We start from the raw sequence: 13,567 nt of genomic DNA, 5'->3' as shown, positions 1-13,567 counted from the left end.
GTCTTGTCCACACATGCTTCTTCTAAATATGAATATATTGTGCAAGGTCGTGAACACAGCACAATAAGAACATTAGCAGCTTTTATGAATGAAATTAGCTACTATTCTATCTATATACAGATAACTTGATTTAAATATAAAGCTATATTTTGTAAAAATGGGGAAGAGTGTTTCTTTGTTGTCCATTTGGAATGACATATAGTCAGTCCAATACGCCATATATAGACTTTAATGTATACAAGTACAATGTTTATCATATAATTGCTAAGCTGCATTGTTGCAAAGGTAATATAATTTATTCCTTCAGTGTAAGAAGTTACTGCTAAAACGTGCGTAAAATATTAATTTTTATCAGTCGTCTTGTTAACACTCATGCGTGAATTTTTTATGGTTTCTAAACTGTGGAAAATAAACACATTTAATCTGTTAAAACACATGCATGAAAATAATAGAATAATTCACAAATTTAAAAGTTAATTTAAATCAGAAGTGTTGTTTGCAAGAGGTCGGAACGTAATATCACGAGATAAATTTTACTCGTGGGAAAAAATTAAATCGCTGCTGAATTGTTTCATAAAATAGGTTAATAGATAAGAGTTTTCCAAGAAAACGTACTTTGTAAATATTTTTGTTCTATATTGACGTGCATGTGTCTAAAAACTGGAACCAACACTTTGTTTACGATGTTTAAGTTAACATACGAACAACTCTTTGTCAAAAATCAAATGTTTGGTAACTTTTTAGTATATTAGCAATGAATAAATACAAAAGTAATACGTTTTGTAAAGGTTTGACCCTGTTCAAGAATTATCGGTCGCGGAATTTTGAGCGGAGCTGGTAACAAAACCTTCACTTAGTTTAATTTTAAACATTGCCAATCTTTATAGGAAGTCAGTATGTCTTTATAATTTTAGCTTCAACGGCAGCATTATACAATAGCAGAAACAATGTATAAAGTAAGATTTCCGCATTTGCCTTAGAATTGAAACAGAAATGATTATCATAATTATTTACATAATAAGAATAAAATAAATACATTACCATATTCCTCAATTTGAAATTGGGATCTTGCTACTGTTTCATACTTAAAAGAAAAAACCGTAAAAAATAATATTGAACAAAATACACATGTAGCATTTCATTAAAACTCAAACCAATGCTAACGTTATTTTTACATGTAGATTAGTCATAAAACGATACCAGTGTTTTTGCAGTACGGTAGCTAGTTAGCTCTCAATAGAAAAATACATGTACCAAATGAAATAGATCTGAAAAATTTGTAACAAAATGGTTATATTGTTCTGCAATATTGACCTGAGACATTTGAAATTTCAATGACGTTTTGTAGGTATTTATCGGAATTAGAAATAAATCAGACGGATTGTAGGTTATTATCAGATTGCGAATTGAATCATAGGGATTGTAGGTAATTGTTGGATTCAGAAGTAAATCATATGGATTCTAATGCCTCAGGGACAAGAAATTAGGCTTTCAGTTTCAAATTGAAGGTTGTATGTTCCATACATGATGAAACATTATAATATTGTTTTTAATTTATATTAAACTTGACCACAATGTTTTTGTGTATCCCTAATTGAAATTGATAAGCTACATATTTATCAAAGAAATGAAATCAGTTAAACGTATGCCTTTATTTACTCTTACTGCATAAAATCAAAACTGCCAAGAAAAAATAATAATGAAAGAAATCTTAAATATTGTTCGATGCGAAAATCGAATTATAAATATCGAGCAAGTGCACATTTTCGTTTGCTTGGCTTGCCATAAAAACAGAAAAAAAAAAAACGAAAAAATCATAGGACATGGGTCCTTAAATTGTGTTACTAGTATTTAAGTAACGAGAATAATACTTCCATGAAAAACAATGAGTAACTCGTAAAAAATTACGGAAACTACCTGAAAGTCTCCCGAAATGAAAATCACGGTCCAGGTCAATATTCCAAACAATGCAATAACAATTCAATAGTATTGTCCAACAACATTGACCTTGCACTCTTGCGTTTGACCCTATAGTCGGAATATTACGTAAACGTTATGATCTACTTGTAAATCGATATGAATGTAAATATCCAATTGTTAATATGGTGTTAATTAAAAATCTCTCTAAACACAGTTGGTAAAGGGTTTTCACTTGAAAATGTAGACATAAACTGGTAGGTTCGAATCCTTTTTCAGATTTTCAGATATTTTCTTACTGTTTTCTTTTAATTTTAAAATTGCCTTTCTCTTAAAACTATTGCAAACCTTTTGGTTGTGTGTACTATCTTTCTGTAGTATTTTAAATAACTGCCTTTATATCGTGTCTGCGCTAAAGCATATATGATTGCATAATGTCTCAAAGAGAACCGTTGAAAGAAACTTTAATGAGATACAGAATATAAATGTGTATGAAACACAATTAAAAGGTATTATAAAACCAGGTTTAGTTAAACTATTTCATATTAATTCTTGCAAGAAAATTAAAAAAAAATCATAACGTGGTGTTGGTAAGGAATCGAACTAGAGATGTTCAGATCGGTGGTGTACAACATCTTTACCAATACACCACACGTCACTGGCTAGTGAAGTTAGTAAATATATGGATATATTCTATAGGTAATGGTCATTGTCTATTCAAATGACCTTTACGAAAGTTAATGAAGTGCCAGGTCAATATTGTAGGACAATAGCAGTCATCTACAATGAAAGTCAATCAAAACAAAGGGTTTCAAACATATACTTGAGGTATGTTTTTAATATGTACAATTCGAATGTAAATTGACGGTCAGTTGATAACAATATTTTTATAATCTCTCTGATAAAGTTACAGTTGGACCTGTGTCTTGAAAAGATTAAACATAATAAATCATATTGCATTTAATTAATTAATTGATTTTAAAACAAACATACATGGCCGCCATAGAAGGCACGAGCTGTCCATGTTCCAATTTCCGGGTAAGGCGGTAAGGAAAATGCATTTTGGTAAAATCCGCTTGATATGTGTGCTCGTAAAAACTCTTCTCCCAAGTGTCAGGTTTGAGGGGCTTCTGTAAATAGTATATGAAATATGTATTTTACAAATATGCAAATACCTTCGGATATTTTTAATGTTTGCATTTTACAATTTTTGAAATCTTTAAATCTAATAAATGTGAAATGTATAAAATTACATAATTACAGTTCTGACTAACGGAACATAAAAGCACAATATTTTGATTGTCAATTATTATGATTATCTTTGTCCAAAACGCTGAGTGTTTAATTTCATTAGTAATAAGGTTATGTTCCCGTGGTATATCCCATCAAAATACATTATGTCTTACCATTTAGACCCACTCTGATTAAACAAAGATACATGTACGTTATGAACATTGTTTAGCTAAACATTTTATCAGTATACCGTTATATGTTCTTAATGCTTTTCTTTTGCAATTCTTTTTGTAATAGATTTACTCCGGAATAAAAAAATCTTTCCCGAGATTTACATAAATAAGCGCAACAAATGGACAATTCTATTGTGAGATGTAGTGCACCGTGAAACTACAACGGTAAAAGTGTTTATCAAGGAGGTTAGCTAGGGTAAACAACACATTTGCCTTGTTCCGGATATTCATCACATTTTATTCTGATATAACGATGTCCTAAAAATTATTCTTTTCTTCATGCATCAACTTACGACGATGTCCAGATGTATTTGCCATTGATCACCCGACACTCTCTTCAATGACTCATCAAGGGCTAAAACTCTAATCCTCACTAGTAATAAAAACAACAGCCCATTATTAAATAATGTACATTTTTGCCCTTTAGGCATCGAGTGACCTGACAGTGTGTGTGTGTGCGTGCGTGCGTGCGTGTGTGTGTATAACATTATACGTAAAAACTCATCCCATACACGTCTCCATAGATGGGAGCAGAGTTACGAAACGAAATATAGGTTGAAACTGAAAACAAATATATCTGCCAAGCATCATTGTGAGTGATTTGAGAAACATTATATAAGAGTCAACTTTTTAGAACTACGTGCACAGACCCTTCCATCGGAAGATCTTTCATCGGCTATAATCTTTTAAACCTACTTTATTTTATTTTTTTCTACAAAATATTCTCAACAAATTTAGTCTATGAAAATTTGCACAAAGATAATGGGAAATCAAAGATTATTTCAACATCAAAAGAAAGTTCCTTCTACGACGGATGTTTAGCTAAGGAAAGTACTGTCTACGATTGTGGTTTAACAAAGAAACGTTCCATCTACGAAGGGATTAAAAATAAGATAGGGGTTTAGCAAAGGGAAGTTTTTTTTTACTACGGGGTTTAACCTAGGTAAGTTCTTTCTACGATTGACATATAGCCAATTAAAGTGTTTTTTTTTACGATTGGGTTTAGCTAAAGAAAGTGTTTGTTTTCTGAAACAGGGTTTAGCTTTTCCTGCAAGGGGATTTAGTCAAGGACAGCTTTTGCACTACAACACATTTTATGCATTTAATTTGAATAAAACCTTATTGTTATTTCAAAAGATATTGAGCAAATATTAATCGGAATTGGGGTAATCTAACCGCGTACCAGAGTCAAAGGGCCTGCCACCATGAAACTTTTTACCTCCAGGCTGTCGCTTATCATCACAACTGGACTGATTCATACAGTACCCTATGATTTTTTTCCATATTTGGTCGTGTTTTCCATGTTATCGTCTTTTTAACGTTTCGATTTATATTTGCCGCCATTTTATGGACAAAAAATAGGTTAAATGTTTGGGCATCTACACAATATTATGTAACACAATTTTTGTGGTTTAAAATCATAAATATGATGCTCAATTTAAGATTCATCAATATTGTAAGTTCCAAAAAGCGTTATTTTTATGGAGATATTACCGAATTTAACATTTCATGTAAATAAGAGGAGGTAATTAGAAATTCATTTTCTATAAAGTCTAAGTCAAATTTTTCAATAATAAATGAATGCCTATATTTTAATGATTACATACAACGTGCACAAATATTTGCAGTACATATTTTACATATTCTTCGATTTTGAAAATTGTTTTATACATGTTATAAGCATAATTATATACATATATAAAAGTTCACTTAAGTGTGGTAACAACCTCAATTACAACATACAGGATCTTTAATCGCAATTATATGTAAGACAAACCTTTCTGTCGTGGAGTATATATAGGTTTATCCGTCTGTACGATCAGATACCCCGTCTTGTAGCTGAGTACTACGGCATTGCATATTTTGTTCTCGTTTCCGCGTTGTGAGCATAGATTGATTATTCTTGGTTTGTCTTTTATGACAGTGTTGAAAATATCCGACTCTGTCACGTTTACTGTTGTGTAAACTGGGGATGCTGAAATCAATTTGATAAAATTAAAAGAAACATTTACAAATGAAAACAATTTGCAAATTAAAAATGAAGTTGGGACAAACATTGTTTAACTTAAAGGTCTGAATAAGTGAATTTTATTAATGACTTTGAACCGGTAAAAAAAACAGCATGCGATCCACAATTAGTAAATATCATACACATACCAGCAGTTTGATTTATGCCAGGATATAGGTAATTGTTAAATAAATATCAGTGTGTTATTGTAATACGTTTCATCGATAGTGTTGTTTCGGTCAAATTATATTCTAACTAATTCGAAATCATCAAGAGCCCTGTCTGTAAAAGTTGTAATTTGCGCTTGGGCATTATAACTTTTGGAAGGTTTCTCATTGTTTTGTTAAGCACGATAATTAGTAGTAGTTTTTGCGAGATATGTAGACGGTCTTTTCGTGGGATAATGGGAAATTTCCAAAATGTTTTTATTTGTCCTAAATCGAACAGAACTGGCCTAATACTTGTATAGAGTGCATGACCATTAAAGCTACAATAGGGGAAAATAGATTGGAAATATGGTCATTTTAAGTACCATGAACAAATTTACTAAGAAATTGCAGTTTTGCAAAGTCTATACCATTGACAATAAATCACCGCGCAAAATCAAATAACAAGCAATGCATAAAATCAGTCGAATTTGGAAACCTGTTATACTGTTAATTTATGAGTGTGGCACAGGATAGTTATTTGATTTACAATTATAACTATCATTCCATTTTCACAGTAATACTATAAAGTATTTGTAATACATGTACGCTTTATTATTTATGATGACTCTGCATATGATACTTTGATATTTGTCAATACAAGGTGACGTAAATGTCCATTGGGCCGGGTGTGAATGTTGTAACTCTTAATTCACCTGTATCATATCATTGTTTTACACATGTCTATAAAGAGAATACATTTCTTATCGTTTCTTATTGCAACAATTTTACAGAGATGGAAATAGTCTGAAAACAGACATTTGTCTATAAAATCCATGGACATTAAATGGATAGAATAGTTTTAATACGTAGAAATCATTTTCCATATTTGATAAGAAATTAGTATATATAATAAAGAAATTATGATAAGCTATGAGACATACAACAATTAGTCCAATAAGTTATTTTTTTATCTAAATTCACTAAACAAACACAGTTTGTAAATAAAGTAAATAATTTCATATCAATTTGTAATATAAATTATTAACTTACCCTGATCTGGAACGGTGACAGTTGACTTAGAAAAAGGTTCTCCCCTGTACTCAAGCCAAACCTTGAAACAAGCGTAAAAAGATAAAAATGACATTAACATATAATGGGAACTCAGAGATTATTTAAACTTCAAAGAAAGTTCCTTCTACAATGGCGGTTTAGCCAGGGAAAGTACTGTCTACGATTAGGGTTTAGCAAAGGAAGTTTCATCCATGAAGGGAACCACTTTCAACGAATGGGATTTAGCCAAGGAAAGTTGTTGTTTTTTTTGCTACAAAGGGGTTTAACCAAGGAAAGTTTTACCTAGAGTTGGTATATAACCAATGAAAGTTCTTTATACGACTGGGGTTTAACTAAAGATAGGCTTTTTTCTAGGACAGGGTTTACCTAATCTGTGATAGTTCTTTTAGAAACATGTGTCCCCTTGAACTCAAGTCAAACCTTGAAACATACGTTTTAATAAAAAAACAAAAAAGACAATTCAACAATAACAATATCACTTAAAATAAATCGTTATATATCACCTTTCTTGAAGTTGGGTTAGCATTATTCAATAATCACCATAAAAGGATCAATTGACATGTGAAACTATAGATAATAATAAACAACAATCGTTCATAGAATTAAAGTCATAATCTCCTTATATATAGTTCCTTGTTACATTTGCTTCTTTTGCAAACAATGTAACAAATTAGTTTCCGTGATATAATAGGCTTCCAAGTATGTCCATCAGTGTTTGAAGGATTCTTAGATACTGTTCTAGGAGTAAACTATTTCCTACCGACAAGAATTAATCAATTTGTTGATGACAAATACCATTTCATCAACTCTCGTTGGCAAATCGTACAAATATTTTTGCCATAAGCAGAAGCATTAAGATTGCATACCCTGTTGACAATTTGGTATAAAGCAATTACAAAAGAGTCAAAAGGACGCCTCGCTCTAGTTAATTCAAAGTGACTTACTGCCGTGATTCAGATGGTAAACTACAAACACCGCCAAAAGGACTACAATCATGCGGGGTTATGAAGGTAGAGAATAATAAAAGAAGGTACTTACCGATACCTGTACATTTTGACTGTTGCCAAATATATTGACTAGTACTGTCTCTGGATTATGAAACCTTATCACGTTCGGAGCAATCACGAAATAATAATCATTAGCACTGAAAAATAAGATATACGAGCATTATCAAGAGTGAAATAAAGCTAGCATTTTCATAGTTTATAGAACTGACGAAATATGATTAATCATTTGCTCTATTGTCTTAAAGGTACATTATGCCTAAAAAATGCAAAAAAAAATGAAATAAAAAATATAAAAAAATCCCCCATTAATGTAAGTTTGTGATTTGCCTTATGCCCTGTTTTGATTTTGTTTTGTGTCCTATATGGCTCCTTGTCGGTGGATCTGTGTTGTGGGATCGGATGGGGGTTACGTTTATTGAACGCCGCTCTTCCTTGATGATTTTGTTTTTCATATTTTGTTATTGTGAAGAGTTGCATCGCTCGTGTTGTTTCTGCTAAGGTGTATTCCCCCTTGTTCTACCTATATGTCCTTAAATGATTGTGCGTAACTAATTATATTTCATTATTCGCTTGGACAATATAGTTATTGGTTTATTCAAATTTATTTTAGTTCGATTGTGTTGGAAGCTGTAAGCAATATAGTTATTGCAAGGTTCTCCTTACATTTGTTTTTATATTTAGAGATATTTTTAAGTTATTTTCGTGAAACAAAGAGAAATGTTTTTAAAATGTTTTGAGTTGTTCATTTTCATTTATTCCTTCCTTAGAAAAAGCAAACGTGCATTAACATTGATATAATGGTTTAGAGCATGTTAGATGCCTTTCGCCTGAATAAAGTGGCACTGAATATGAAATTATTTGTCATGAACGTAGCAAAATGTAAACACAATAGAATTATGACTTCTATATCAAATATACTTAATTACTATAAATGTACTTGCAACCAAAAGACAAAGGAGCAAGTTTAAGTAATTGGTCAACGCGTAACGTTCCAGAAACTAGAACATTACACACGAAAGAAAACTTTAAAGTTGTGAAATAAAAATGGTAAAAAATGTCTTAAAATAAAGTTATGGATGGATAAGGCAAATGTAACCTTTGATAATGAAGAATAAAGCATGGAGAAAAAAGATATACACATTGCTTGTTTTTTTGTTTTTTTTTATAAAACAACAATGAAATAATTGATATTACGCACTTAATATAACATACAGTAGCTATTTAAAGATCCTTGAAAGAGCTTTTAGTTTTAAGGTTGCTGTTTGATTTATATTTAAAAAAATGGGGGGAATGCATACTGGTAACAGTTTGTACTGCTCTGCACAACACAAAAACACGTTTCTCTAAATTAATGAATAAACATTTGAAAGTTTATATCGAATTGTATATGTCTACATGTCTAAATGTATATGTTTTAAAGTATGCATGTAGTATGATCAAACCTTTTGCAAAATTGTTGGCGAATGATAGAACGATCACTCTGATATTTATAATGATATCATTTATAAGAATTTTATTATTATTATTATTATTATTATTATTATTATTATTATTGTAATAATAATTATTATCATTTTATTATCAAGTTTTTTAATCATAAAATAAAATTATCATAGGTGTTCTTTATTGTAAATACTATATATAACGTTCAAAATAATACGTAATTGTGTTTTTCATTTATCTTTTTTTTTCATTATTATTTTTTATTATTATTTTTTTTAAAACTTTTTGTTGGTGGTGGTGTTGCACCAAATAAACAGAAAATATTCAAGATTTATATATGTATATATTCCTATATATACAACATTTATTTTCATGGGGTTGTATGAACATAAATATTTCAGGGGTGGCGGTAGTCACGAGCGAAATATGATAATTTTTATACAACAAGATGAAAATAAATCCTGTATTTATAGAAAAAATACTCGAATTTTCTGCTTATTATAATGATACATTTTTCATTTTTTTACAGTGAAAATACGGAAAATGAAAATATACATTTTTTTTCGTCAATATTGCTCTATATTATAAATACTCCTCCGGAGAGATATTTCAATGAACGTTAAGTTTGGTTATTAGAAGTAAAACTTTTGTAAAGTGTACACATGCAGTGCTTTAAGTGGGTCTTACAAACTAACTATCTACGGGCAGTTTATGCAATGAGTCAAAAAGTATTGCTACAATTGCTATAAATACAAAAATATTATTGCGTTAAAACAACATTTTCTATAGCAATAAGTACAATTTTCAATACAAAGAAATAAACCGTAAGTAAGAAACTCCGTAAGTAAGTAACGGGGTTGATGTATGAAAATAAAATAAAAAGAATCACTTTAATCGAGGTTTAATCATATGTCTTTAACATTTATATGAAGTTTGATGACTAATAATTTATCCAGTTGTCTGGAGACGTGTAGTTGTAATTATATCACGAGACCGTGAACAGATATATTCGGATTGTTTTTATATTTTGTCATCACGACTTATATACTTTCCCAGATATATTTTTTGATATGATTATACAAAGCGGAAATGATCCGCATGTTCATCGATATTGAATCTATTCGACAATGTATATTACATTTTAATGTAGAAAAAGCCAGTAATTATATACAAAATTGTAAGAATTAATCGATGCATTAATGAATCAAACTTTATCAACATATTATTAGGATAAATCAATATTTATGGAGAAACAATGCTATTGAAGTAAAAGTTTATCGTATCTTCTAAAGTCGAGAAAAAAATTACAAACCCTTCGCAAGAAGCAAAAATGCTGCCAACAAGCAAACACAATTTAATCCATTCCATCTCAGAATTATTCCATCGACTGTTAACCAGATTTCTTAGACACTCACTTTTATATAGTTTGCCGTTTTGAATTCCTGGATATCTAGCAGAATGTTTTACAGGAGGAAATAAGATACTGTGTATTCAGAGAAATTAACAAACAGGTACGATTTATTCACAGAACTCTGGTAGTTTATAAGCCTTTCGTCAGACATAGACAAAGTTATAGTCAAGGACATTTTTCTTCCGATCATATAATGTTTGTAAGCCCGTGATGACATAAAAACCATATTCATAAGATAATGAACAGTGCATAAATTAGTATACAAAACATTATTATGACAATAAAATATCGCAATAAAATTATGACTTTGAGAACATCATAATGACTACTTAGAACATAGGAAACGGAAAATATTTATAACTGTTTGTGTTTCTATCTGTTAATATGGCTGCATTGATTTTTTACTTGCTATGAAAATAAACAAAGATACATGTCCTGCTCTGAAAATGTTCAGTTAAGTAGCATTTTAACTTACTAAATTAAACTATGAGGCAGTGTAACAACAAACATAATCAATGTTCATTTCATTATTAATCAGCTTATCTACATAGTTTTCCTGAATAGCGATGTAAGAGACGTAGATATTATTATATACATGTACATGTGTATTATAGTGTTCGGTATTGTATTGAAACAAAACTGTCAGACAGAAAGTTTAATTACATGTAGTTCATTGTTAACAGAGTATATAATTATATAATGAATTTGTAGAAATGTACAGTGGCGATCTACATCGATATGTTTCTATAAGATGCTTTTGTATATTATCTTGTTAATTTTATTTAATATATCACTGTATATACTTTTGTTTAATATATTGTCAATTCTATTAATTATGTTATTAAGTATTCTATGTTTTATCTTATTTTAATTATATGGCTATATTTTAGGTTTGACCCCGGGGTCTAAAACAAGGGTATATTCAACAGCCTTATTCTGTATTAAATTTTTATAGTAAATAACAGTATAACAAGAGGGCCATGATGACCCTAGATCGCTCACCTGACTTATCAAACTCATCCAAACAATTACCTAGACAAGCATTCTGACCAATTCTCATGACAGGTGAGTCAAAAATGTGACCACTACAGTGTTAACAAGGATTATCCATATTTGAGCAGTGCGACATAGTTTTTTACCCAGGTGACACATATTCAAACTTGACCTAGAAATCATCAAAACAAACTTTCAGACCAATTTCCAGGATACTTGGATCAAAACAGTAGCAACTAGAGTGTTAACAAAATTTTTCTATTTTTAGCTCCGGTGACCTAGTTTCACATGTGATTTCGAACTCATCCAAGCAATTACCTAGACAAGCATCCTGACCAAGTTTGATGATAATTGAGTCGAAAATGTGACCACTAAAATGTTAACAAGGTTTTTCCATATTTAGGCGGTGTGACCTAGTTTTTCATCCAAGATGACCCATGTTCGATCTTAACTTAGAAATCATCAAAACAAACTTTCTGACCAATTAACAGAATATTTGGATCACAACAGTAGCCACTAGAGTGTTAACAAGATTTTTCTATTTTTAGCTCCTGTGACCTAGTTTTTCATCCGAGATGACCAATGTTCAATTTATTCCTAGCAATGACCTAGACAAGTTTCCTGATCAAGTTTGATGATGATTGATGCAAAAATGTGACCGCTAGAGTGTTAACAAGGTTTTTCTATTTTTAGCTCCGGTGACCTACTTTTTCATCCGAGATTACCCATGTTCAAACTCATCCGAGCTATCACCTAGACAAACATCCTGACCAAGTTTGATGATGATTGAGGCAAAATTGTGACCTCTAGAGTGTTAACATGGTTTTTCTATTTTTAGCTCCGGTGACCTACTTTTTCATCCGAGATGACCCATGTTCGAACTCATCCGAGCTTTCACCTAGACAAGCATCTTGACCAAGTTTGATGATGATTGATGCAAAAATGTGTCCGCTAGAGTGTTAACAAGGTTTTTCTATTTTTAGCTCCGGTGACCTACTTTTTCATCCGAGATGACCCATGTTCGAACTCATCCGAGCTATCACCTAGACAAGCATCTTGACCAAGTTTGATGATGATTGATGCAAAAATGTGACCGCTAGAGTGTTAACAAGGTTTTTCTATTTTTAGCTCCGGTGACCTACTTTTTCATCCGAGATGACCCATGTTCGAACTCATCCGAGCTATCACCTAGAGAAGCATCTTGACCAAGTTTGATGATGATTGATGCAAAAATGTGACCGCTAGAGTGTTAACAAGGTTTTTCTATTTTTAGCTCCGGTGACCTACTTTTTCATCCGAGATGACCCATGTTCGAACTCATCCAAGCTATCAACCAGATAAGCATCCTGACCAAGTTTGATGATGATTGAGGCAAAAATGCGACCGCTAGAGTGTTAACAACTAAATGTGAACGGACGGACGACGGACAATCATCGATCCTAAAAGCTCACCCTGAGCATGCTCAGGTGAGCTTAAAAGATAGATGGTAGTATAACGTAGGGGCTTAATCCAGATTAGTGTCTATATTGACTACGTTATTGTTAATTCTTGTTATTCTAAAAATTGTTTTTGCGTATCCTATTAATTGCTAATATAATAATTAATACGTTATTGTTAATTCTATTCTTTAAGTTAGTGTGTATCTATTTTCAGAATTAGTTAATTCCTCTAAATAAGCCTTGTTGAAATGTTTAAAGTATATACAGAATAATAAACTAATGAAAATGTTTATAAATTTCATTTCACCTTGAACCAATTTATAAAAACATTTGTGAGTGTAACATTAGCCTAGTTTCTACTCACACATAAAATTGTTTACATGTTCTGTATTTCATAACAAACACTACGTGCTATTCTACGGAAGCCCATAAGTGCCATTTTGTCTTAGGAGTTTTGTCTTATGACTAATGACTTGTGTATTATGACTTTTGTCTTAAGTATTATGACTTGACAAAAAGCGACAAAAGGGCAAATTTCATCACATGTACCCATCATGGACGTTGGAGGTAAATCTGATAGTGAAACAAAAGACGATTTTGTAAGTGTTGAAATTTAAAAAGTATGACAGTACTGTATTTCTCCTTACTTGAAAAATTATCTCC

At 31.1% G+C, this 13,567-nt stretch overlaps 1 protein-coding gene across 1 annotated transcript in view; it reads right to left on the bottom strand.

Moving 5' to 3' along the window:
• Window positions 1-10,528, bottom strand: part of LOC132712924 (venom factor-like) — a 61,599-nt gene extending 51,071 nt beyond the window's left edge. The window contains exons 1-6 of the mRNA XM_060695359.1: window positions 10,374-10,528; window positions 7,650-7,755; window positions 6,591-6,651; window positions 5,161-5,358; window positions 3,677-3,756; window positions 2,911-3,046 (exon numbers count right to left, since the gene is read on the bottom strand). Coding sequence (XP_060551342.1) covers window positions 2,911-3,046; window positions 3,677-3,756; window positions 5,161-5,358; window positions 6,591-6,651; window positions 7,650-7,755; window positions 10,374-10,429 — 637 coding nt within the window. The 5' untranslated portion in view covers window positions 10,430-10,528. The remainder of the gene's footprint in view (window positions 1-2,910; window positions 3,047-3,676; window positions 3,757-5,160; window positions 5,359-6,590; window positions 6,652-7,649; window positions 7,756-10,373) is intronic.
• Window positions 10,529-13,567: the final 3,039 nt, after the last annotated feature.

The sequence above is a fragment of the Ruditapes philippinarum genome, unplaced genomic scaffold (genome assembly GCF_026571515.1).
Source record: "Ruditapes philippinarum isolate M1 unplaced genomic scaffold, ASM2657151v2 ctg313_1_1_1_1, whole genome shotgun sequence".
NCBI classification, from domain to species: Eukaryota; Metazoa; Mollusca; class Bivalvia; order Venerida; family Veneridae; genus Ruditapes; species Ruditapes philippinarum.
The sequence above is the reverse complement of the archived record's forward strand: the minus strand, read 5'-3'. Positions and strand labels throughout refer to the sequence as shown.